General features: G+C 40.5%; 1 protein-coding gene across 5 annotated transcripts in view; it reads right to left on the bottom strand.

Moving 5' to 3' along the window:
* Positions 1-24,175, bottom strand: part of TRAPPC9 (trafficking protein particle complex subunit 9) — a gene marked incomplete at its 5' end in the record, with an annotated part of 523,282 nt that overhangs the window by 448,741 nt on the left and 50,366 nt on the right. For all 5 annotated transcript variants that reach the window (XM_084279723.1, XM_084279724.1, XM_084279726.1 and 2 more), the window contains 2 exons: positions 7,830-7,915; positions 15,503-15,648. In XM_084279723.1, coding sequence (XP_084135849.1) covers positions 7,830-7,915; positions 15,503-15,648 — 232 coding nt within the window. The remainder of the gene's footprint in view (positions 1-7,829; positions 7,916-15,502; positions 15,649-24,175) is intronic.

The raw sequence follows: 24,175 nt of genomic DNA, 5'->3' as shown, positions 1-24,175 counted from the left end.
GCTCCAGGAAGACCTAATTACAGCCAATACTTAAAGGTGTCCTACAGTAAAGTGGGAGAGGAACTGTGCACCAGGGAGTGCAGTGATAAGACAAGGGGCAATGGCCTCAAGCTGAAAGAGGGTCAGTTTAGATTAGACGTTAGGAAGAAATTCTTTACTATGAGGGTGGTGAGGTACTGGAACAGGGTGCCCAGAGTGGTTTGGAAGCCCCATCCCTGGCAGTGTTCAAGGCCAGGTTGGATGGGGCTTTGGGCAACCTGGGCTAGTGGAGTGTGTCCCTGCCCATGGCAGGTGGGTTGGAACTAGGTGATCATTGAGGTCCCTTCCAACCCAAAGCATTCTATGATTCTATGAAAGCCTTTCCAGTTCAAACGTTCTTCTCAGACAACCCTGAGCTTACCTTGTAATAATTAATGCAAATCGCTATTTTTCCATTCCTAGCTAAGTCCCCAAATTACCAGTATATCAAATGCCTATAAATATATACAAAACAGTAAGAAATGACCAGGCCACCACAAAACCAGTAAGAAGTGACCAGACCATTGCAAAACCATAGTTAGGGTCACTTTTCTGAAATACAGGAAGGTCCTCATTAAGACATGCTCCTGATTTGCCCAGTTTTCCTTGGAGCAAGAGGGAGAGAGAAGCAATGAGGAAATACAGCTTTCTAGCACGTTCTTACTCCTCTAATTCACATTTGTAATCAAGCTGGATTTAAGGACATATATTTATACATTCATTTCACGTCTTGCAGTACAACCACTCTCATGCTCTTACTTAACATGAATTAGCCTCCCATTCCATCAATTACACATCCTCCACTATCAAGGTAGATTGAGGGGGTGCAGGAAAAGACATTTCCCTAAAAGCCTTTTAGGTTCCTGTGATGGAAAAAAATAACCTCAAAGGGAGCCATAAACCAGCACAGTCCTGAGAAATGAAGCTGAAGTAGCCATGTGTGACCCCAAAATTGTCAGTCAAAACCTCGCAGGCCATCAAGAATTTTGAACTATGATACCACTGGGTTCCCACATTGCGGGGAACTGAGGCCAAATAACCCTGCAGAAACTCAAGATCAGAACTGTGGGGGAGAAAAGGAGGGAAATGAACTGAGTAAAAAAACAAATAAATCAATGGTAGTACTTTTTTAAAGTAATGGATGAGGTTCAGGAAAAGCAATGATTACAACCCAACTGTCAGAGAAAACATCTTCCTTCTTGTCCTGGTTTTGGCTAGGACAGAGTTAATTTTCTTTCTAGCAGCTGGTGGAGTGCCATGTTTGGGAGTTAGGAGGAGAGCGGTGCTGATAACACAGGGATGTTCTAGTTGTTGCTGAGCAGTAAAGGACTTTTCAGTTGTTCATATTGCCTGGCTAATGAAAAGGGAGTGGGACGAGCACCCAGGAAGCTGGGAGGGGACACAGCTGGGACAGGTGACCCAAACTGGCCAAAGAAGGTATTTCATGGCAGTTTCATCATGCTCAGCATTAAAGGGGGACTGGTGGGGGGAGTAGGACATGGCTCCAGGACACACAGTTTTGGGAACGGTCTGTTTTTGGGACAGCTCTGAGCTGTATGGTCGCAGTCGTGCGGTTCAGTGAGACACTGCTCTGTGTCTCTCCAGTTTTGTATATTTTGCTATAAAGTCCTGTTATTGCTACATCTCTCTCTCTGCTGTCCCAGTAAACTGTCCTCATCCCTTGATTTTCTTTCCCCTCCTCTCCTGACCCCCCAATTCACCACCACCACCACTCTCTTAATAGTGACTGCATGGTGCTCACCTCCCAGCTGGGGCGAAACCACGATACTCATCTAAGGATTCAAACTGAGTGTGTTCACAGCAGACAAAATGAAGGCAAAGATCAGGAAAAAGAGAGACAGTAATAGACAAAAATGCATGAAAATGCATGTGGAGTACCATCACCCCAAATATGCATGTGCTTATAGGCAAGAATGAAGAGTAACTAGCAAGAAAAATTGCTAGTACTATAATTATTTAATAACGGGCCACACACACACAATCTATATGAATATATACGTTGTACAGTTCCCTCACCTCTGAACTTCTCTCAAAATGACACCCTTGGATCATGCTGATCACAAACACAGCATGTTGATCACAGATAACTGCTAAAACAAAGTAAATACTCAGCACAGTGTATTTTTCTTGTAATGCATTAAGAATGCATTCTCAGTCTATTCTCTAACAACAAAACCCATGAAAATGAAGAGCTTTTCTAGAGAACAAACACTATGGAAGTGTCAATACACCTGCACTAAGCATGTATTATGCCTGGGCTAGAAATAAAAGAGATTTGAGTGTATTATCACACAAAAGAGAATACAGTATTCGTTTTTCTCATTATGAGAGTTTCACTATTCAATTTTTAAAATTAAAGATATTAGGAGCACATAACAACTCACATTTCAGAGAAAAAAAAAAATATATATATATATAAACTTTACGAACTTCAACAAGGCTTTGGATTTCTAGATAAACTGAAATCAATATATTTACCCTTAAAACTTAACCCACACAAGTAAGTTTTAAAAGATAATGACTTAACTAGAATGTCTGAAAGACATTTTCAATACTCCTGTTTGCTGGATAGCAGAACGCAGCAATATTTGCCCAACATTGCCCTCTGGTGCCTAAAAATGCTTTAGATTAACATTGACAGTCAAGTCAAGGCTGAAGTACTGTCATCGTTTACCTAAACATATCAGGAAAAAAACCCACACAAAACCAAGGAAATAGGTGCTAGACTTCTTTTCCCTTGAGTCTCATACCTTATTAAAGGTAATACGATTTAGTTATTATTGCTCTTTCTGACTTTATAGGAGAAGTTTACCCATATACAAGGTTTCCTCCAGGGAATATGTGAATCATACACAACCTCCCTCCCCCAATTTTATATTTTCTTGTATTGTTATAAAACTATTTCAATTGTCTCAGAGTGAATTTATGCATGCTGTTATCACAGCACGTCTCACAATCACTTTGAACCACAATTCAGTTTCAGAGAAACAAACCAACTTGTATGTAAATGGCAGCATTTGAGAATGCTGTTACAACAGGAGCATGTAACTGCCTTTGGTAGGCTTTGCTTCCAACCCTGAAGAGCAATCATTCCTTTTCTAAAGTAACACTGCCAAAGTTAATTTTCATGCTGAGCATATTTCATGCAATGTTGTCAAATACTTACCTAAAGACTGTCAAATATTTGTTTAAAAGGAAGTTTTCCCTACTGTTTCTAATAATATTTTAGGCAGGCCTAGAAGACACCAAACATGACCATTTTTGTCCTTCCTCCCCCTCACCTTTTTTGTGTATGTTCTTGCCCTATATAGCTTAAATTAAGTGCAGGGTATCAATAAGCAAATAATCTATCAAGATGGCAGAAAGAGCACAAAGATGTGAGCTCAACAAAGAGCAGTTCATGGAAACAATTTAAACAATCAGAAGCTAAGTTATGGGACTGATTATATACAAAGATTTATTAACATTTAAGATGTTCAATTTTTTTTAAAACACCAACCCAGAGTTCTTGGCTAATAGCATCGTTTTGAAGTTTATTTTACAAATCTAACAGCTATTCTTATACCATCATTTCAAAATACCACCCTGGAATTGTTTTCAAATAAACACATGCTTCAAACAGAAGAAAAATGACAGAACAAAGACTTTCTTTTTTGAATAATGAGCTTTTAATACCATAAATTACATTAACCCCAAGTTTTGGGGTAACGTTTTTTTAAGTTTCCCAATAATAATTTATTAAATACAGCTTACACTGCTCTGGACGTATATTATAGCCTTCTTAGAATCACTGTTATAAGTGCAGTAAGTGCAGAAAAAAATGCTTTCACGCAAATAACACTGCCTCAAAATTTCTCAGGGTTTGTTTTTTTTTTCCTTAAATAGGTAGCTTTAAAAACAAAGCAGAAAAGTTAGTTAAAGTCTTTGAGAACTCAATGTGCTTTGCAGTGCATCTTCACAGGCATTCCATTTTAATAGCAGATCTCACCAGACTGTACCATGATATACTGCTTTAAACATTTGCCCCAAGATACAAAACAAAGCCATCAGAGATTTACCAGAACTTTTGTTTATTTTTTTGAAGGCCTGAAATCTGAAGGTCATGTTTTCCTGGACAGAAAAAAGGCTTAGTAACTACAGAAAAGATAGAAGTTATCATTCACATACCTGAACAAGTCTATAGACAAATCAATATTCCTAGCAAAAAAAACCCCTTGGTATATACACTTGCTTATAGCTGAACATCAGATGTCAGGTTAACTTTGGTTCCACCATGAGGACAGCAAAAATATTCTGTCTAATCCATGGCAGTCAAAGTTAGTTATGCTCATTTTTGTCTCTCACTCTCTTGATTTAAGACACTTTCTAAGTTTTATTTAAGCACCTTGTCTGGTCTCTCCTAATTCACCTTATTGACTAAAATACACAGTTGTTGGACCTAATCACCTCCACATTCCATAATTAAACATTTCCATTTGCCCCAGTACAAACACTATTGTTTATTTAAACGGATAAGCCTTTCACTATATGGACAAAACAAAACCTCAAAATAGAGAAAGACAGAAAACTAATATAAAAATGGGACATGCCTGAAGAATAGATATCTAAATAGATTCCCAAATCATGAATATGCATGACAGAGAACAAACAGCAAGATCAACAAAGATGGGCGAAGAGGTTTGAGAACAATAAAATAAAACAACAAACAAACTTTTCAGACAGTACAGGGCTTCTCATCTGAGCTACACTGATCAAAGTCTTGTCTCCACAGTCTCATGTCAGGTTTAAAAATTCGATTCTTAGTTAAGCACACCTCAAACTATACGTATGTAGCATGAATACGTCAAACTGAGAAAAGCTGCAGAAGGCTTTCAATGAGTAATCATTCTCCTTGTGCTCAATACTACAGTGCTTACCATCACAACTTTCAGCCATAACACATAGGAGAACACACCAGGAAAAGTATCAGGATAAACCCCCCATGGCAGGGGAGCTGGAACTAGATGATCTTTGAGGTTCTGGTCCAACCCAAAGCATTCTATGATGCTATGAAGTTTGGTTCGATGCTTCCAGGCATCATTTAACATGAAATGAGTAAGCTAAAAGAATATATCATACACTGAAAGATGAGGGAAAGGCAAAACTAGGAAAAAAAAAGGAGTAAGACTGCAGATTTCAGAACAGTTACATGTTTGTGAATGGTGAATCACAAAAAGGGTAAAGAACAAAGAAAAGCGTTGGAGAACTCAAAGGACTGTCCATCATTGGAGACAAGTTGGAACAATTAGTCATGCTGGAAAGGTAAGGTGCTGAGTCAGAGGGAAAAGTTTGTGGGACAGACAAGCTGAAACTGCCACCAAGTGACAGAAAATGATACTCTTGCTATGTAAATGATTCTATGAGCCTAAGTAATATGAAAGAATGTTATACAAGATGAGAAATCAGACAACAAAGGGGCACGGGGACTGCAGGCATAAGTACATGTTAATAATAAAACAAAACACTTTAAAATATTAAACAGTGCTTTGAATTATTAAAATAAAAACAAAAGAGTTTATTCTTGTGATAAAGTAATAACTATTCTCACATTCTAGAAAGCTCACAGATGAGACTGGTAAATCAGAACAATTTAGGCTGAAAGGAAATGCTAGAGGTCCTCTTGCCCAGCCCACTGCTCCAAACAGGGCCAACTTTGATGGTAGCTTAGGTTTTTCACTGTCCTATACACTCATGTTCTGAAGACTTCTGAAGATGGAGATCCCACGTTCTCCCTGGGCAGCCAGTTCCATCACCCTCATGATTGAAAAAGGGAATCTTTTATGAGGAAAGTTTTCTATTGCTGCAACTCACTCTCACCCTCACGTTGGGCATCTCTCAGAAGAGCTCAGCTCCATTTCTACTACACCTTCCCACTTTGGGATAGAGTAAAGCAATAGGAATTACTCCTCTATTCTTCTCTTCCACACACTGAACAGATGCAGCTCTTTGAACTCACCTTCATTTGTAATATGCTCCCAGCCTGACAATCATCTTGGTAATACTGCTGGACTGATACTAGTATGGCAATATTTCTGTTCTATGTGAAGGTCCAAACTGACCTTGGTTCTAAAGATACTGTCTCTCAACTGCCAAATCAAAAGGAATAATTAGTTTCCTCAACCTGCTGGCTACATTCTTGATACCAGAGACTAATCGAGCAAAATCAACAAATTTCTACCAATGTGATGACATTAGCATACAGCAGAATTCCTCAAAGCACTCTGTGGAGCACTAAGGAGTTACATTAATCCCTTCAATTATTTGTATCTAGTTTGAATGACTGCTTCCTCCTATGCTTACCAATAAAACCAAAATTGAGTATTAAATCAAAGATAGAACTTTACCCCTCTGAAAGCAAAAAAAGAAGTAATCACCCTGGATAGAGTGTGCATCTATACAAATAACTGTGTTCTGAGTTCTTAAGTGTATGTAAGCACTCACAAGAAATTTCCTCACTAGGAAATTATCCAAACCCAGTTTTTTTAATACATAATTATTACTTACACAATACAACTTAGACTATAAATCAAAATGTTCTTAAATAACTCTACAGAGGAGCCCTTTCTCATGCACAGCTTTAAAATTACTTTTCCAATTCATTCTTAACAATTTGGAATACTTCTCTGAGAGTTAGATAAAGTGCTACTGATGAAATCAGTGTGTTAGCTTCCCAGAATGAATTTCTATTATGCTATAAGCACAGTCTTTGGGTAAGTTTCCTTTTGGAAAATATTTTACTATAGGCGGTATATTATAAGTAATTTGGGTCCAATTGCTTGACTAGCCACCGCAGTAGACCTATCAATAAAAACCACACAAATATCCTGAGTAAATAAATATATGCTGATTCACTTAGCCTAACAGAACAATGAGTTCTAAGAGACAGGATTTAGTTTTTAAAGCAGTATTAAACGTAAAAATATTTAACTTAACGGCCAACAGTGGATTAGCATTGAGTGGAGATTAAGTTGGTTTGGTAGCTAGAGGACTTCTAACCTTTAAATGGATCATGATTTAAAACAAAAACCAAAACCAAACAACGCTGTTAGCTGGCATAAAGGTGGGGAAGGGGTGGAGGGTTGGGAACAATTTACTTTGTTTCAGGATACATTGCAAGCAGTCCACAAAACCAGTATCATCCAGTCAACTAAAGCAGCAGACAGCAAGGGCTTGATCTTTCTAAGCCTACATGCTTCTCTACTATTTTAGCCTTTTTTTCCTCCCTCCTGATCATTTTAGCTTACAGTGTTTTCAAGTAATACATCCTTGGGAACAGCACATCCAAGAGCTGAAGCTGCTGTCAAAAAACAAATCTTCTCAAAACCAACTATTTAAATTCCTCAGATTTTTTAAAATGTGGTTAAAATAGGAATTTGAAAAGCTAGGATGAGGGCAGATTTTTAAATTACAGTAGTAAGTATACACTAATGATTAGGCTTTGGGATATAATTATTACTTGAAAACCAGCATATGTAAATTACGTAGCATGGGTTCTAGTCAATGATGAAAGGTGCAGAGTTGATTCATGGGTCAGTAACAGTAAAGCATTTAAATACTCTGAATGGCAGAGATTTTAATTTCAATGCCTCATTACCAATAAATACGAGAAAATTCACAGCACTGCACTGTTAAACTGGGGTTATGCTGGCCTAAATAACTATTTGATTTATAGACAACCATATTTGAAAGCTCAGAGGAGAAATTTTTCAGAAAAAAAATAATTAAAAGGGGAGATTTAGGAAGATACATACCATGTTTTCTACTCGGAGCTCAAAAGGCATAGGGTTGTACACCATCAGCTGAACTTCACATACATCTCCTTGGACCCACTGGAAATCTACAAGAAATTATTAAAGGATTAATGCCAGAATTACCTAATCATAGTGTTATAAAGAAGCAGCATCAGTCAAATTGTGATATTGTCTTTACATTCTACATTAACATCTCTCTATAATCTTCACAGCCAAAGTCCTACCCAAGCACACTGTGGGACACAAGCTGTAAATCTCAGCAACAGTTTACAGGACAGGAGGTATTCATCAATACAGTAACAGTGCTCCAAAGTCACAGTGTGCCAACATTACATTGGCAAAATTAACTCAGGCATCAATTCAAAAACAGTATTTAAACACATCCTCAATGTTAAACACTTAAAGGCTGACATACTTGGAGTTAGGTTCTTAGTACACGTCGCCTTGGATTATTACTAGTCAGATAAGAAGCAACAAGATAAGGAATGAATACAACATAAAGAAGGAAATTAAACATAATGGAAACAAACCTTCATATTGACACAGCTGATGATACTGAATAAACAAAAGTTCATTCTAAATTGAGGAGGAAACAACTGCTCAACAGCAAGATGCCACCTTAGTTTTCTCCCACTAATTTTCTTTGGGAAACAGTAAGTAGTTTGAGAGATGCTCTGGAAGGGGAAGGTAACACTAGACTCTAGAGGTACTGATTTTTTTTGAAGTTTACAAAACAGAGACTTAAGCAATAACAATTATTTCCTAACATGTGAAAATACTTAAGAAAGAACATGAACAAAACCAGTTCAGGAATAAGTTGTACTTTCAGTGTTTATCTCACTAGAAGGGACAGAGATTCAACTATATAGACACTTCACCCAGCCAAGTTTAAAATTTTATTGGGTTTTTTTTTGATTTAAGAAGGCAAGAAGTTTATAGAAGTGAGGTCAGCAGTGGAGACACGAGTTCTGAAGAACTGTTCAATGCAGAAAGATTATTTCACAGCAGCACTTCTTTTTTTCAGCCCACAACATCCTGTCTATCTTCCAAATTTCTGAGAGTAAACCACATGCACCTGGCGTTCTGAATTAAAACTGAATGAGATGAGATTCTCCATACAAGTTGAGGATAAACAAAAGGTGGTTTAAAATGTCTATTAGCTAATCTATAACATACATGGATTCCATTTTACTACTTTACTCAGTAATTTTTACATACATTACTAACTTTTTTTTTACTAGGATATTAGAAAGCGTCTGGTAAAAAAAAACTTTGAAACTAATTTACAGTTGAAACCAACAGTACTCTAATTGTACATTCACAATCATTTACTATCTGATTACATTTTGCAAGCAATATTAAAGAGCTCAAGGGAGATGCACTTAATGCAAATGTTTAACTCCAGTTAATGCTAGCAGAAATTAAAAACATATATTCAGAGATATTAACAGGTTGTATTACTAGGAAATCTGAAAACCCAAACTGTTGATTAAAACATTCAAAAGCACAATTATATGAGCTGTTCTGTCATTATTTTTATTTATTTATTTCATTGCTTGCTAGTGTCCGCAACGCCTCGTGCATTCTGCAGTCCTCAGAATCAGTTAACTCCCCTGAGGTATCGCACAGAGCACTTGCAGTAGCCAAAGCAGGCGCTTCAATCCTCCTAATTTCCACATTATAAGAACTACCACGAGACTGGAACATCTTCTCTGAAAATGCTTTCAGCGCAACCACACAAAATCATTCTTAAAAAGTCAAGGTACGTGGAAAAACACGTTGGAAGCTCTAGATTTAATCTAAGAATCTCTTAACAAAGGCAAACCATTCATTCCTGTGGTGCTTTAAGGTTTCTTTTCTTCAGAAAAATGAGCCTACACTGGTAAGTTTCTACAGTGCGGAACGCTCCCTGGGCAGCCCCCCTCACAACAGCGCTGAAAGAGACGGGAGCAACGCTAGCAACGTGACAAGCGGCACCGCCTGGCGAGAGCACCGTGAGGCTTGAGAGGTCCCCGCCGGTTGTCTGAGGGGGCTTCAGGGCTGCCGACACCCTTGGGGCTTGGGGAGAGGGACCCGGAGACAGGTCTCGCCAGAGGGGAGGCTCTCCCCGCGCGCAGCTGCGAGCGCGGCAGCCGCAGCCCCCCGGCCCTCGCGAGCGGCACCAGCGGTTTGCGCGGGAAGGGCTGCGCGCTCAGGTACTGCTCGGGCGGCTGCTTGCTCTGCTTCCTCGCAGCCTTCGGCTGCTGCCCCGCCGGTCACCCCGGCCAGCCGATGCTGTGCGAGCCTAGCCAGCACCTTCGGGTCTCCAGGGAATTAAAAGGGCTGGTGGTAGAGACCAGGCAAGAATCGGCTACCCTGGCAGGCAAGCCTGGCATGAGTGGGTGCAGCCACCCAGAGCTTGTGTCAAAGCAGCTGCAAACACCCTCACCCTTGCCTCCTGGGTGGAGGAGGGAGGCAGCTCCACCTGCACAAGGTGTGCTCTGGTGGGACCACCCCGGCAGCAGGTGGAGGAGCTGCAGGAACAAGTGAGCAGGCTGTGCTCTGTTAGGGAGGATGAGCAAGCCTCTGCAAGGAGTAGTAGGGCTCCGTGGTGCTGAGCTCCAAGGAGTATGGAACAAAGAGCTTCAACAGCGAACTGACAGTGCCTTGGAGCAGGAGGTGCCAAAGTCTCTCCTGACCCACAGGGGGGGTATCACACTCCCCTTCCTGTTGTGGACCAGCCAGCAACAGCTGTGAAACCTTGGCAGCAGCCAAACCCATGGCCACAATTCATGGGAATAAGCCATGCCAGTGGTGAACACTAAAAGCTGCAAAAGGACGCAGCCAGTGCTAGTGAGAGGGATCCATTTGTCTGGTGTACAGTCAAGGAAATTTGCTGTTTGTGGAGAGCTGTGACCTGGGATGTCCCAGAGATGACTGCCCCAGCTGGTTAAAAGCACAGACTACTGTCCCCTACTTCTTTTCCATGTGGTCACCAATAACAGGGAAAACAAAACCTGGGCAAGATCAGGCAGGACTTCAGAGCCCTTGGGCAACAAGGATACAGGTGTACAAGTGACAAGAAGACAGCTGTCCTGGTGGACAAGCAGCAGAACACAAGTATGCTGCAGCAATGAAGCCGAACTCCACAGAGGCACTGCTAGCAGCAACAGATGTCATCAACCCACCCCACTCAGCCCTTGTCAGGCTACACCTGCAGTAGTGTGTCCAGTTCTGGTCCCCACATTCCAAGACAGATAGACAGATATGGACAGCCTGGAGAGGATCCAAAAGAATGCCACAAAGATGATCAAAGGGCTGGAGAAACTGCCTCATGAGGAAGAAAAAAATGAAGGAGTTAGGTCTTCTCCCTGGAGCAGAGCAGGCTGAGGGGTGATCTCATCAGAGTATTCCAGCCCTTAAAGGGCAGCTCCAAAGATGGTAGAGGCTCTCCCTTCACAAGGAGCCACTTGGAGAAGGTAAGGGGCAACTAGGTATAAGATGCATCAGGAGAGAGGTTTCATTGCAGTATAAGAAAGAGCTTTTTTCACAGTGAGAACAACCGTTCACTGGGTCAACATCCACAGGGCTGTGGTGGAATCCACATCACTGAGACTTTTCAAGATGCATCAGGACAGGGTGCTAAATGGTCTTTTCTATGAAAGATCGAACCAAGGATCTTTTCATGGTCCCTTCCAACCCATTTTATGATATATTTGCAGGGAACAAGGAAGGGAGGTATATCATGCTGATTCCTTCAGGAAGACACAATTTGTCCCTACACCAATATACACTCCCACTTGAAGAGATCTCATGAGCTGCCTCTGATTTGCATTCCAGAAGATCTAGCTACCCTAGGGCAGTGTTACAGAATTGCTTCCCTGGGGAAAAAAAAAAACTTTTGAAAGAAAAGGTAAAATCAGGTTATATGGTTCTAGGTAGCCATATTTATATCATCTAATACAGGTATGACATTAGTTGCCAGGTTTGCTAATAGAACCAATTTATAAATTCTTGCTGCTTTAGACTATCAGCACTTGAAAAACAAGAAAAAAAAAAGAAAAAAACAAATTTATGTCAAAAATCAGCAGTGTACTTATGACTACCATACTATTAAAGCAATTTAACCAGAATATAATTATTCCATTTATTGTTTCCAATCAGAAAAGCTTATCAAGCTGAAAGCTGAAAACATTTCAAGACTGTTTAAAGGATTTTGTTTCCCTTTGGTTTGTCAGTAGTACTTGATTTCCTTTGCTGTAACGGTAATTTAGCCAAAATACAGTTTATATAATTCCACGTAAGAAAACTACAGTTCATTTGCAATTGTCCTTGTTTTAAATTAAATACATGTCATCAAAATATTCTCATTAGTTTCAAAGTTTATTAAATTTCTCAGCAGCCTGCAAAGTAAGTATCTGGGTTTGGTTTGTACATTCTTTTGTTTGTGAAACTTTGAATGGAACATTAGAGGCTTTTAGAAGTGAGTGCACTGTGTATATACTTCAAAAGACAAATGTTTTACAAGATCACAAGCAATTCAGACATCTCCTTAGGCTACATAAAAACCTAAAAGGAGAAACTGCCCTGAAGAATATAAAACTCCTGCAGTACACATGGCACATACACAAATCTTAACTTCAATTGTTTAAAAAAAATCCAGGCTTTTTAAATATCCATCTAGAAAGAGGAATACTGTGCAACACAGCTGTTTGCAAAGATTAGCAGTGAGGTTTTATTTAAATAAAAACAGTACGACAAGGTATACCTAACAGATTAAACATTTGAAAACTAATTGTGAAACAATTTTAAAGCAAATTATTAAGAAAAATAATATCAACTGTTTTGCAAAAGAAGTATTTATTTAACAAGAAAGCAGATTAACACTTTCAAAATGTATCTTCATTCTTGTTTCTCACCTTTTTTAAAAATTTCTTATTCTTAGTATTTTGAAATCAGAATCACCGAATCCCTAAGTTGGAAAAGACCTTTGAGACTGAGTCTAACCATACCCATCCTCTACTAAACCAAATCCCTAAGCATCTCATCTACTTATCTTTTAAATACATCCAGGAATGGTGACTCAACCACTGCCCTGGGCAGCCTGTTCCAGTGCCTCATAACCCTTTCGGTCAAGAACTTTTTCCTAATGTCTAATCTGAACCTGGCCTGGTGCAGCTTGAGGCTGTTCCCCCTCATCCTATCACCTGTCACTTGGGCAAAGAGACCAACACCCACCTCTTTACAACCTCCTTTCAGGTAGTTGTAGAGAGCAGTAAGGTCTCCCCTGAGCCTTCTCGTCTCCAGGCTAAACACCCCCAGCTCCCTCAGCTGCTCCTCATATGATTTGCTCTCCAACCCCTTCCTCAGCCTGGTTGCCCTTCTCTGGACACACTCCAGGACCTCAGTGTCTTTCTTGTAGTGAGGGGCCCAAAAATGAACACAGGATTCAATGTGTGGTCTCACTAATGCCCAGTACAGGGGCACAATCCGCTCCCCAGACCTACTAGCCACACTATTTCTGATACAAGCCAGGAAGCCATTGGCCTTCTTGGCCACCCGGGCACACTGCTGGCTCATATTCAGTTGCCAGTCAACCAGCACCCCCAGGTCTTTCTCTCCCAGGCAGCTTTCTGGCCACTCTTCCCCAAGCCTGCAGCACTGTTGTCACGTCCCAAGTTCAGGACTTTGCACTGGCCTTGTTGAACCTCATCCAGTTGTTCTCAGCCCATCCAGCCAGCCTGTTCAGATCCCTTTGAAGAGCCTCCTTTACCCTCAGGTAGATCAACACTTCCTCCCAGCTTAGCGTGGTCCACATACTTACTGAGGGAACATTTGATCCCTTCATCCAGGTCATTGATAAAGACACTGAACAGGACTGGACCCAGGACTGAGCCCTGGGGAACACCACTTGTGAACAGCCTCCAGCTGGATTTAGCCCCATTCACCACATCTCTTTGGGCCCAGACATCAAAGTGGTATAGCAGCAAAGTAGCACAAAACCATGTCCCTCCAAACTGCCAGATAATAATCCATACCTCTGCATATTTCCTAATTCCTCATGTTTCAACCATTTATTGAAAATATACATCATAAAACAAAATAGAAAATATCTGTGTTCTTCCCAAAGTGAGGGATATCATCTTCATCATAATCAGAGGTTCACAGTACAGGCAGGATAAGTCCAACATCTAACCTAGAAAATTGTGTGGAATAAGCCTGCAGCCTTACATGTTAGAAGGAAGAAACAGAGAGCTTCTATTGGGTGCTGGATCTGCAGGCCAGGCACAACCCAGATAAACAAGCCAAGCAGCTGCTACACTGCTGGAGAAAGCTAGTATTAAAAGTAGATGGAAGAGGACTCTTAGAAAAGAGGAGAGGGACAAGAAAGGAGGAGTCCCAGAGCTCAATGCAATACGCTACAATACAAACACACCACCACTAACAAGAATTGGAAAGCATTCCCCATCTTTCTCATACTCATTCATTGCTTGAAAGAGGTGGGGAGCAGGGGACAAAGAATGAAGTTCAGGTGCTGAGGAGTGTAAATGCCTGTCCTACACAAAAGCTTCTGTGCTAACTTGTTCATGAACTGTCTTTTTGAGGAATTAGTTGGAGATATGCGCTACATTTTACAATGCAAGCCATGGATGCAGAAAACCTAACAAACCTTGATGACATTTCAAAGTACTGGTTTTCTACTTTCTCCCTTTTTTGTGATTACACACTACAAAAGACAGTACCAGAAGAAGCAAAATTAAGATAAACACCATTCTGCCAATTTCTGTACTCAAGTTTTTATAATCAGTTTTGTTCTATAGTCACACAAGTCCTTTTCGCGCTGATGCTAATGCTTATGTCAACAACTATCATGCATGTGACAGACACAAAAGCAACAAAAAGGACTACTAATATTTGCAAATTAATCCAGGATTTGAAACAAGCCTTGTAATCTCTTTCCAATGGCACAATTACTACACTAAAGAGCTTTATAACAGATAATCCTCTAGCAGAAAATGACTGTAGTATTCTAAACATTGTTCATAAGGCTTTTCTGATTTTTGCTGCACTGTCTTTAAGATCTAAGCAGACAGTTAATCATTCTCTGTGTAAGTGAAATTGTAATATGATATCAACTGGATGCGTCCAAAGAAACTGGAAACCAATTTTCAAATCTCAATGGCCTAATACTATTAACCAGAAAGGAATTTTTTTTAAATTTCCATGGGCCATGAACTATCACAGCCCAGCTTCCTATGGATTTGCAGCTTTTGCCCAAGAAACTCCAGCTCACTCATCCTATTTTCTTCATGTTCACAATGATCCCCTTATTAGAGAAGGGGAAACTCCAACAGTGCATCTAGCTCAGGGCACCACACATGATAACTGGCTAGGCTGGCTGCTACTGAACAGAATGTGTCAGAACTAAGTGTTCCCAGGTTTCTCGTTTGTTAGAGAAGGAAATAAAACTTGTTTATCTCCTCTGAAAATCAATTTTATCATCTATGAGACTTTATTCCTCTTTTGAATTCGAAACTGTCCTATGGAGAACAAAGCTTTTCTCCTTCAGAACTTCAGGCTAAAAAGCTGATTATTTCAAATAAAAGGAAGTAATGTTCAGGTTTCCTTTTCTTGCCTAAGAAAGATCTTTCTAATTTAACAAAACAACAGAAAATACAGCAAAATATTCTTACCTATTTTCTTACTTCTTTCTTCACCACGATTGTGAGCAATAATTGGAGAATATATGAAGGGGCTCTTCGTTGACACGTTCTGACCAAGTAGACTTTTCATTTTGTGAGGTCGGAGACTGGTTGGGAGGTTCAAGAGTTTCACTGATCTGTTGAGCACAAATAGTTTTATAGATGTTTGTGTTAAAAATGAACTGATAAATACTAAAATTCATTGGACAGTGTACTAGAAAAAAAAATTAATTTATCCAAGGTGAATAAAATAGATTTATTTGAAATAGTTAAAATGCACAGAGTTGTTTCTGGAAGGATGGAAATGTCCCAGAAATTGGAGTGAATTTGCTGAACAACCAGAAAGCAATTACAAATAGACAGAAAATGAGTGATTTATTAGACTATATCCCCGTTAGACCCAAATCCCTACAAATACCATGCAGGGAAATCACTGGCTTTCCAATGCTGATGAGAAATTAAAGACTGAATATTGGGCATAAGAACAAACAATAAATTAGTGGATAGTCAGTAAAGGTAGCAGCATTCTAAAAGCCTGTAAGACTCTAAGTCAGGAAGGAGCGAGGAAAGGAAAAACAAAAGGTGAATAAAGGCACCATTCAGTATCACAGCTATTTTGTTACAGTCCATTAAGCTTGAAGTATTCCTACTTTTAATTAAGAATATCATCAAGATACAAGAATTTCCCCTTTACAGTCATTCATGGATTATATTTCCAACTTCTTTTTGATTTTTTTCACGTAAAAAAAAAAATCCTCTCAAAAATAAAACTACAGATTTTGCTAATTGCCAGAGACATCCCACCACAGTGGGGTAGACAAGAAAGAATGAAATGCAATGCTCACAAAACTTACCAGCAGTAAAATTTTACAAGATACTTAAAGATATAGCAGCCATGTACCAAGACATGAACCACAGCAGAGTCTAGTAAAAACCCCAGGAGACTTCTAAAAGCAAACGCAAGAAGCCTAGAAAAATTCAACTTCTTCAAAAATTAACTCTTTTCTTCCTCCCTTTCCTGCATCTACCTCCTACAGCAAAAATTATCTCACTACAATTCTTTAATAATGCTATAATAAACAAAAGAGGTTATAAGTGTTATAGCACATGATTAAGTTTATTAGGAAGTTCTTAAAATATTACAAGAGCACTGGAGCACTAAGAAGGAAAACTACTGCTCTCTCAGGTGTAAAAGTCATACAAAAAGCTTAAAATCAAGCATCTTTACTTGGAAAAGCAGGTTTTTACATATTGAAAGAGTTCTGCATAATTTAAAGGATATAAATGAGGCAATTTACTTGTCAAATTTCATAGAATCATAGAAGTTGTAAGGTTGGAAGGGACATTTAGAGGTCATCTAGTCCAACCCCCCTGCAGTAAGCAGGGACATCTTCACTAGATCAGGCTGCTCAGAGCCCCATCAAGCCTGACCTTGAACGTCTCCAAGGATGAGGCCTCTACTACCCTTCTGGGCAACCTGTTCCAGTGATCCACCACCCTCACAGTGAAGAGCTTTTTGCTAATGTCCAACCTAAATCTCTCCTTCTCTAGTTTAAAACCATCACTCCTCATCCTAGTGCTCCATGCCTTCACGACCAGTTCCTCCACACCTTTCTTACAGGCAACTTTCAGGTATTGTAAGGCCACTGTAAGGTCCCCCCAGAGCCTTCTCTTCTCCAAGCTGGACAAGCCCAACTCTCTCAGCCTAAAGTTGCAGAATTATACTTAATTTCAAAACAATAAACTATTACTGAGAACATGAAAATAATACAAGTCCCCAGCACATTAAAGAACAGCTGTATCAATATCCCACTAATAAAAAACTACATGCATACAAGAAAACAATTTGTTTTAAAAATTACCCAATCATTCAAGATAATGTCCTACTGCTGAAAAATAATGAAGCCATACAAGGAACACTACGTAGACATGGCTCCTCTGTGATATCAAAACACCTGACAAGTTACCAGTTAACACTAAAAGTATTTTGGAACAAGAAATAAATCACATCCATATATCAGCTGCTGGTGATACTTAGTGTCAACATCGCAATCAAATGCAAAATAACAGACAATGAGCCTGAGGAATAAAGAGAAACAATAACAAATTCATGAATATTTCATATTTTGAAACAGCTTCTGATGGGATTTTGTTATAAATTAGAATGCTACTTAAAGCAAAACACGTGAAGGATACTTATTTAAGGAAGCAAATATTAAATTTGAAAAAATGCTAATAAAAAGAATTTTAATTATATATAGAAGTAAGTGTTTTGGCTCATCCATCATTATTATATAAATACTGGTGCATAACCTATTTTATCTTCATGCATGACTGTGGACAGAATGTTCCTCAACCACAGCTTACACCATCACAAGTCACAGAAGAGGACACGGCAAGTATGTTAAGTCCTTAGCATGAAAAGCTTCAGTAGTGTACTGAAAAAAGCCCCATCCAACCTGGCCTTGAACCCTGCCAGGGGCAGCCAGAGCTTCTCTGGGCAATCTGTGCCAGTGCCTCACCACACTTAGAGTGAAGAATTTCTTCCTTAAATCTAATCTAACTCTACCAGTTTAAAGCCATTACTCCTCATCTTATCATTCCATATGACCTTGTGAACCGCCCCTCTCCAGATTTCTTTTAGGCCCTCTTTAGGAACAAGGTCACCCCGGAGCCTTCTCCAGGCTGAACAAGCCCAGCTCTCACAGCCTGCCTTCATAGGAGAGGCGCTTCAGCCATCTGATTATCTTTGTGGCCCTCATACTTTCCATATCCAGATAACCAAGTCATCTGTTTCCTTCCAGAGGAGACCCACATTTTCCCTAGTCTTGATTTCATCACTGGCATACCTACTTTTCTTACTACCCTTCACATCCCTGGCCAGATCTAAATTTATCAGGGCTTTAGCTTTCCTAACCTGGTCCCCAGCTGCAAGGACACTTTCTCTACAGTCCTCCCAAGCTACTTGCCCTTGCTTTCACCCTCTGCAGGCTCCATTTTTGTCTCTGAGATTCTCCAGGATCTCGTTGTTCATCAGCGCAGACCTCCAAGCATTTTTACCTGACTTCCTCTTTCTTGGGATGCATCACTCCTGAGCTTGGAGGAGGTGATCCTTGAATATCAGCCAGCTTTCTTGGCCCCTCTTCCTCCCAGAGCCTTGTCCCATGGTACTTTACCAAGCAGATCCCTGAACCGGACAAAGTCTGCCCTCCAAGTCCAAGGTAGTGAACCTGTTTTGCATCCCCTCACTGCCCTAAGGATCTTGGAAACTTTCCTGTTATATTAGTAATAAAATTACTTTTAACTTAGGTAAATTATGAAAATGGAAATACTGCATCTATCAGAAAGACAATAAATTCTTCTATTTTTTAATAGAGAAAATATTAGATTATTATTTTATAGCATGCTACAATGGAATACTTGCCAATCTAGCATCCTTTTATTTCTTAAGCTTCATCCAAAAAATAAAAATCAAGGCATTTTCCAGATTGCACTACGGTGTTGGAAATGCAAAAAAAAAAAATCCCAAATTCCAAAGGCTAAAAGAAAATACATAAAAATATATTTAAGGTGTATCAATAATAGAGCAAGCATCTAGTTAAAAGTCAGCATGCACACACAAAAACCAAAGACCATAAAGGATACCATACTTAAATAAAGGACAGATAGATATTAAATACTACCTGAGTAACTGAATATATAAGATTTTGCCAAGCCAGATCTTTACTGCATTATAGGTACAGGGGAGGAAAAGGTAACAGTTCAACTATGTTCCAATTTCATTATGGAATTTGAATGCTTGACGGTATTTTCATTAAGAAATCTGCATCCAAAATAAGTATCCCACATTAAATGGATTAAAAACTAGTAGACCATGAAATGCCAACAGTAAATAGATATCACCATCACTAAAGGTGTGCACTGGCAGCTCAGAAGGCCAACCATGTCCTGGGCAGCATCAAGAACAGCGTGGCCAGCACATCGTGGGAGGTGATTCTGCCCCTTTATTCGCCTCTCATGATACCCCACCTGGAGTACTGCATCCAGATTGGGGGTCCCCAGTACAGGACAGACATAGAGCTGTTGGAGTGGGTCTAGAAGAGGACCACGAAGATGATAGGGGGCTGGAGCACCTCTCCCATGAAGATGGGCTGCAAGAGCTGGGCTTGTTCAGTCTGGAGAAGGCTCCAGGGTGACCTAATTGTTACATACAGATACTTAAAGGGGTCCTTCAGGAACATGGAAGAGGGACTGTTCACCAGGGAGTGCAGTGATAGGACAAGGGACAATGGCTTCAAGATGAAAGAGGGCAGGGTTAGGTTAGATGTTAGGAAGAAATTCTTTACTATGAGAGTGGCGAGTCACTGGCACAGGTTATCCAGAGAGGTTGTGAAAGCCCCATCCCTGGAGGCATTTAAGGCCAGGTTGGATGGGGCTTTGGGCATCCTGGGCTAATGAAGGTGTCCTTGCCCATGGAAGGGGGCTTGGAACTAAATGATCTTTGAGGTCCTTCCAATCCAAAGCATTCTATGATTCTATAATTTAAGAGGGCTCTAGCATGGATTGAATCATAAACTTAGGTTATTCAACATTAACAAAACCCCATTTCCACACATTTATATTTTATGTCTCAAAAATTAGCATAATTTAGCTCAGAGCTCCTCAGTCCTGCAGCACAGCTGTTTGCCAACTAGCTGGACAGCTCTCCAATACACTAGGACTGCTACATACATGTAACCCGAGGCTTTCTATTCAGACACAGCTAATATTTGGTTGGATTACAGATTTTTATCACTATGGCTTTTATAGAACCTTCCAAAAAATGAGGGGAGAGGGAGAGAAGCACAAACAGCAATTCCTAACTGTTAAATAATGTTGATGTTGGGTTTCTCACCCCATGGCAAAACAGCAGCAAGTATTTTCAACACTCTAAGCCCAGCCAGGTTAGTGCAAGCTGACAGTGAAAATGAAGCACCTGGGTGGCAAGCAATTAAAGCTGGCCCTAGGAGTAAGAAGTCTATACAATGTGCCTGTCTCCTTCTCTCAGCATACAAAATATTTGATGTGAGGCAGAGCCTTTCCCACTGAAATTCTGGTAATCTGTTCCAAAAGTTTTGGCTAGCATCTGTATGCACAACTCCTACTAAAACCAACAAAAAAAAATGCAATTTTTTGCATTTCCCATATCTTCTAGGCTTGAATTTTCAATATTCAACATGGAGAAGAACAAGTGCTATGGAATACACCCAGTACAAAGCACCTCCCTTCATGATTTAAAAGAGAAGCAAAAACCTGAGACTAATTCAGGATTTAAACTTCACAGCTGAACATAATGCTGCTTTTTTTAGCACAAGTTAAGGGTAAGACTCATAAGAGAACATTAGCACCACATTTCTGCAGCTCTTTGACAGCCCAGGCAGATATACGTGGTCAGATTAAGGAAGGCAGTTTTAGTTTTATACTCTGTACCACTAAGATTATTCCTAAACCAGAGATCTGCAAGAGGCACTAAGTGGCTGGCAGGACTCTTGCTCTCAAAACAAAATGTTTTCATGCAAGCTTTAACTTCGCTCTCCAAACACGTAACTCAAGTACTAGAAAGGACTACAGAAGTATGCTTAATTAGCTTCAATTTTTTAATACTATTAAACTTCTCTTTCCAGCAAAAGGCTAGGTTAAAATTTGCACTGTTTGTTGTCTAAAAACTTTCAGAAGCAATACAGGACTCCTCCATGCATTTAGCAGGGAACCTGCCTTCATAGAATCATAGAATGGTCTGGGCTGGAAGGGACCTCAAGGATCAGACAGTTCCACCCCACCCTGCCACAGGCAGGGACACCAACCTCCAGCCTAGATATACACAAGGTTGCCCAGGGCCCCATCAACCTGGCCTTGAACACCTCCAGGGACAGGGCATCCACCACCTCTCTGGGCAGCCTGTTCCAGCCCCTCACCACTCTCTCTGTAAAGAACTTCCCCCTAATATCTAATTTAAAGCTTCCCTGCTTTAGCTTCAATCCATCCCCCTTGTCCTGCCATGATATACCCTTTAAGTAGCTGATTCCCCTCCTGTTTCTCTGCTCCCTTCAGGGACTGGAAGGCTGCAATGAGGTCCCCCCACAGCCTTCTCTTCTCTAGGCTGAACAAGCCCAGCTCCCTCAGCCTCTCTCGTAGGGCAAGTGCTCCAGCCATCTAATCATCTTCGTGGCTCCTCTGAACCCTCTCCAACAGTTCTACATCTTTCTTGTAATGGGGGCCCCAGATCTGGACACAGGACTCCAGATGGGGCCTCACGAGGGCAGAGTAGAGAGGGACAATCCCCTCCCTGTCCCTGCTGGCCGCCCCTCTTCTGCTGGAGCCCAGGATACCATTGGCCCTACGAGCTGCAAGAGCACAGTGCTGGCTCATGTCAAGCTTCTCATCCACAATCCCCAAGTCCTTCTCAGCAGGGCTACTCTCAAGAAGCTCTTCTCCCAGTCTGTATCTGTGTCTGGGATTCTTCCGGCCCAAGTGCAACACCTGACACTTGGCAGTGTTGAACCTCATTAGGTTCCCTCGGGCCCATCTTTCAAGCCTGTCAAGATCCCTCTGGATGGCTTCCTTTCCTTCTGGGGTGTCTACCACACCACTCAGCTTGGTGTCATCCGCAAACTTGCTGACGGTGCACTCAATTCCATCATCGATGCCATTGATAAAGATGTTAAAGAGCACCGGTCCCAAGACAGACCCTTGGGGGACCCCGCTTGTCACCGGCCTCCACCTGGACATAGACCCATTGACCACCACCCTTTGGCTACGGTCTGTTAACCAGTTTCTTATCCAGTGGACGGTCCACCCATCAAATCCACTTCTCTCCAATTTAGAGATAAGGATGTGGTGGGGGACTGTGTCAAAGGCCTTGCACAAGTCCAAGTAGATGACATTGGTCGCCTTCCCTTTATCTACCGACGCTGTCACTCCATCATAGAAGGTCACCAGATTGGTAAAGCACGACCCTCCCTTAGTGTTATGCACATTTTTCTCATCATTCTAAGCTTAGCTTCAGTCACACATCATGTGATATAAGTTTCCAATTGGCATCCTGACAGCTGCATCTGCTGAACTGTTTGCAATACAAGATGCCTGTTCAGTTTGACCATTTACCTTTTTTCTGGCACCTTTAAAGTTTTGGTTTAGAGCATATTTTGTTGGTCTTATACTTCCATCACACAGAGTTACCTGAACTTGTCATTGGACTTATTTAAGGTCAATGGAAAATGAATCAATGCAGTCCACATGCTCCTGTGATTCAATTCATCCCAAAGCAGATACCTAAATAAGGTTACAAAAACCTGGAACTGACTACCTATGCATCTTAACTGCAAATATGATCCAGGATACTAAATTATCACTAGGTTAGTTCCATACCTAATTTATTGGGGTTTTTTGGTGAAACTAAATCAACCTCAAGGTCAGCTGATAATAAAGTATCACCTAACTTTCCTGCTGTAATATTTAGCTTTCATAGAATCGTTTTTGGTTGGAAAAGACCTTTGGTTCTAGCAGTTAAATTTTTGGAATCAGAAGTCCACATGGCATGTTGGTACCAGCTGCAAGTCCAAAGTACACACTGCATCACTCATCAGGCAACACAAAGCAGGCATCTGCAAAGTCATCCTAGATGACACATCGGTGATAACTGAATCCACTGAGGGGACAATGCTGGAAGACCTCAGGAAGATGCTTTTTTCCCCCCATGAATACTCATTAAAAGACACAGGCAGCAACTCAGTGCAGAGCTTTGTACTTGATCCAAGTAGGAGAAAAAAACCAAAACACTGTTTGCAGAACATCACTGGAAACTGACCATTCTGATCCCACGCACAATTCCATCTGACCACATACAGCCATATGCTCCAGTCAAACCTGCACCTTAAACAAGCACCTCCCACACAACAACAATGTGTTAGTGTGAACAGATCTCTTATGTTAAATACACTAAAAAGTTAGACAAGGTGTCTTTCTTCAGTAAATGTGGGGGGAAAAAAAATAAGAACTTAGAGAGAACATAGTAAAACCAGTATCATAAAAAATGGTCAGGGAGCATAACATTCAGTTTCATTTTAAAGCCTAAAAGTAATTTGAAAATAAATAGTATTTTCTGGGTTTAGTTGTACAATTTGTTATCCTTTGTGATACTGGGACTCTTGCTTCATGAAATGGTTAATGACATCCTGTCGAGAACTCGAAACTCTGAGAACTCTCTTCAATGAATTCTACCATGTTTTTTCTGAAGAGCAATAACCTTTCCTTCAAAAAGCCACTTCTTGACAAAGCTTTTCTTTAGCCTTCTATTATTGATGCCCAATGTCTGTTTTCTCTCTCTCTGACTCTATACTTCATGTTAGGCTTTAACCCAAACAAGGTATTATTCATTGGACCGACTGCATGGTATCACAGAATTATTAAGGTTGGAAAAGACTTCCAAGATCATCTAGTCCAACCATCCCCATACCACCTACATCACTTACCATGTCCCTAAGTACCTCATCCAACCTTTCCTTGAACAACCTGAGAGACGGTGACTCCACACCACCTTCCTGGGCAGACTGTTCTATGCCCAAACACTCTTCTGGAGAATAAATTTCCCCTAATGTCTAACCTGAACCTCCCCTGGCACAACTT

This window comes from Gallinula chloropus (assembly GCF_964237585.1).
Source record: "Gallinula chloropus genome assembly, chromosome: 2".
Taxonomy (NCBI): domain Eukaryota; kingdom Metazoa; phylum Chordata; class Aves; order Gruiformes; family Rallidae; genus Gallinula; species Gallinula chloropus.
Note: the sequence above shows the minus strand (reverse complement) of the source record. Positions and strands in the feature narration are given on the sequence as shown.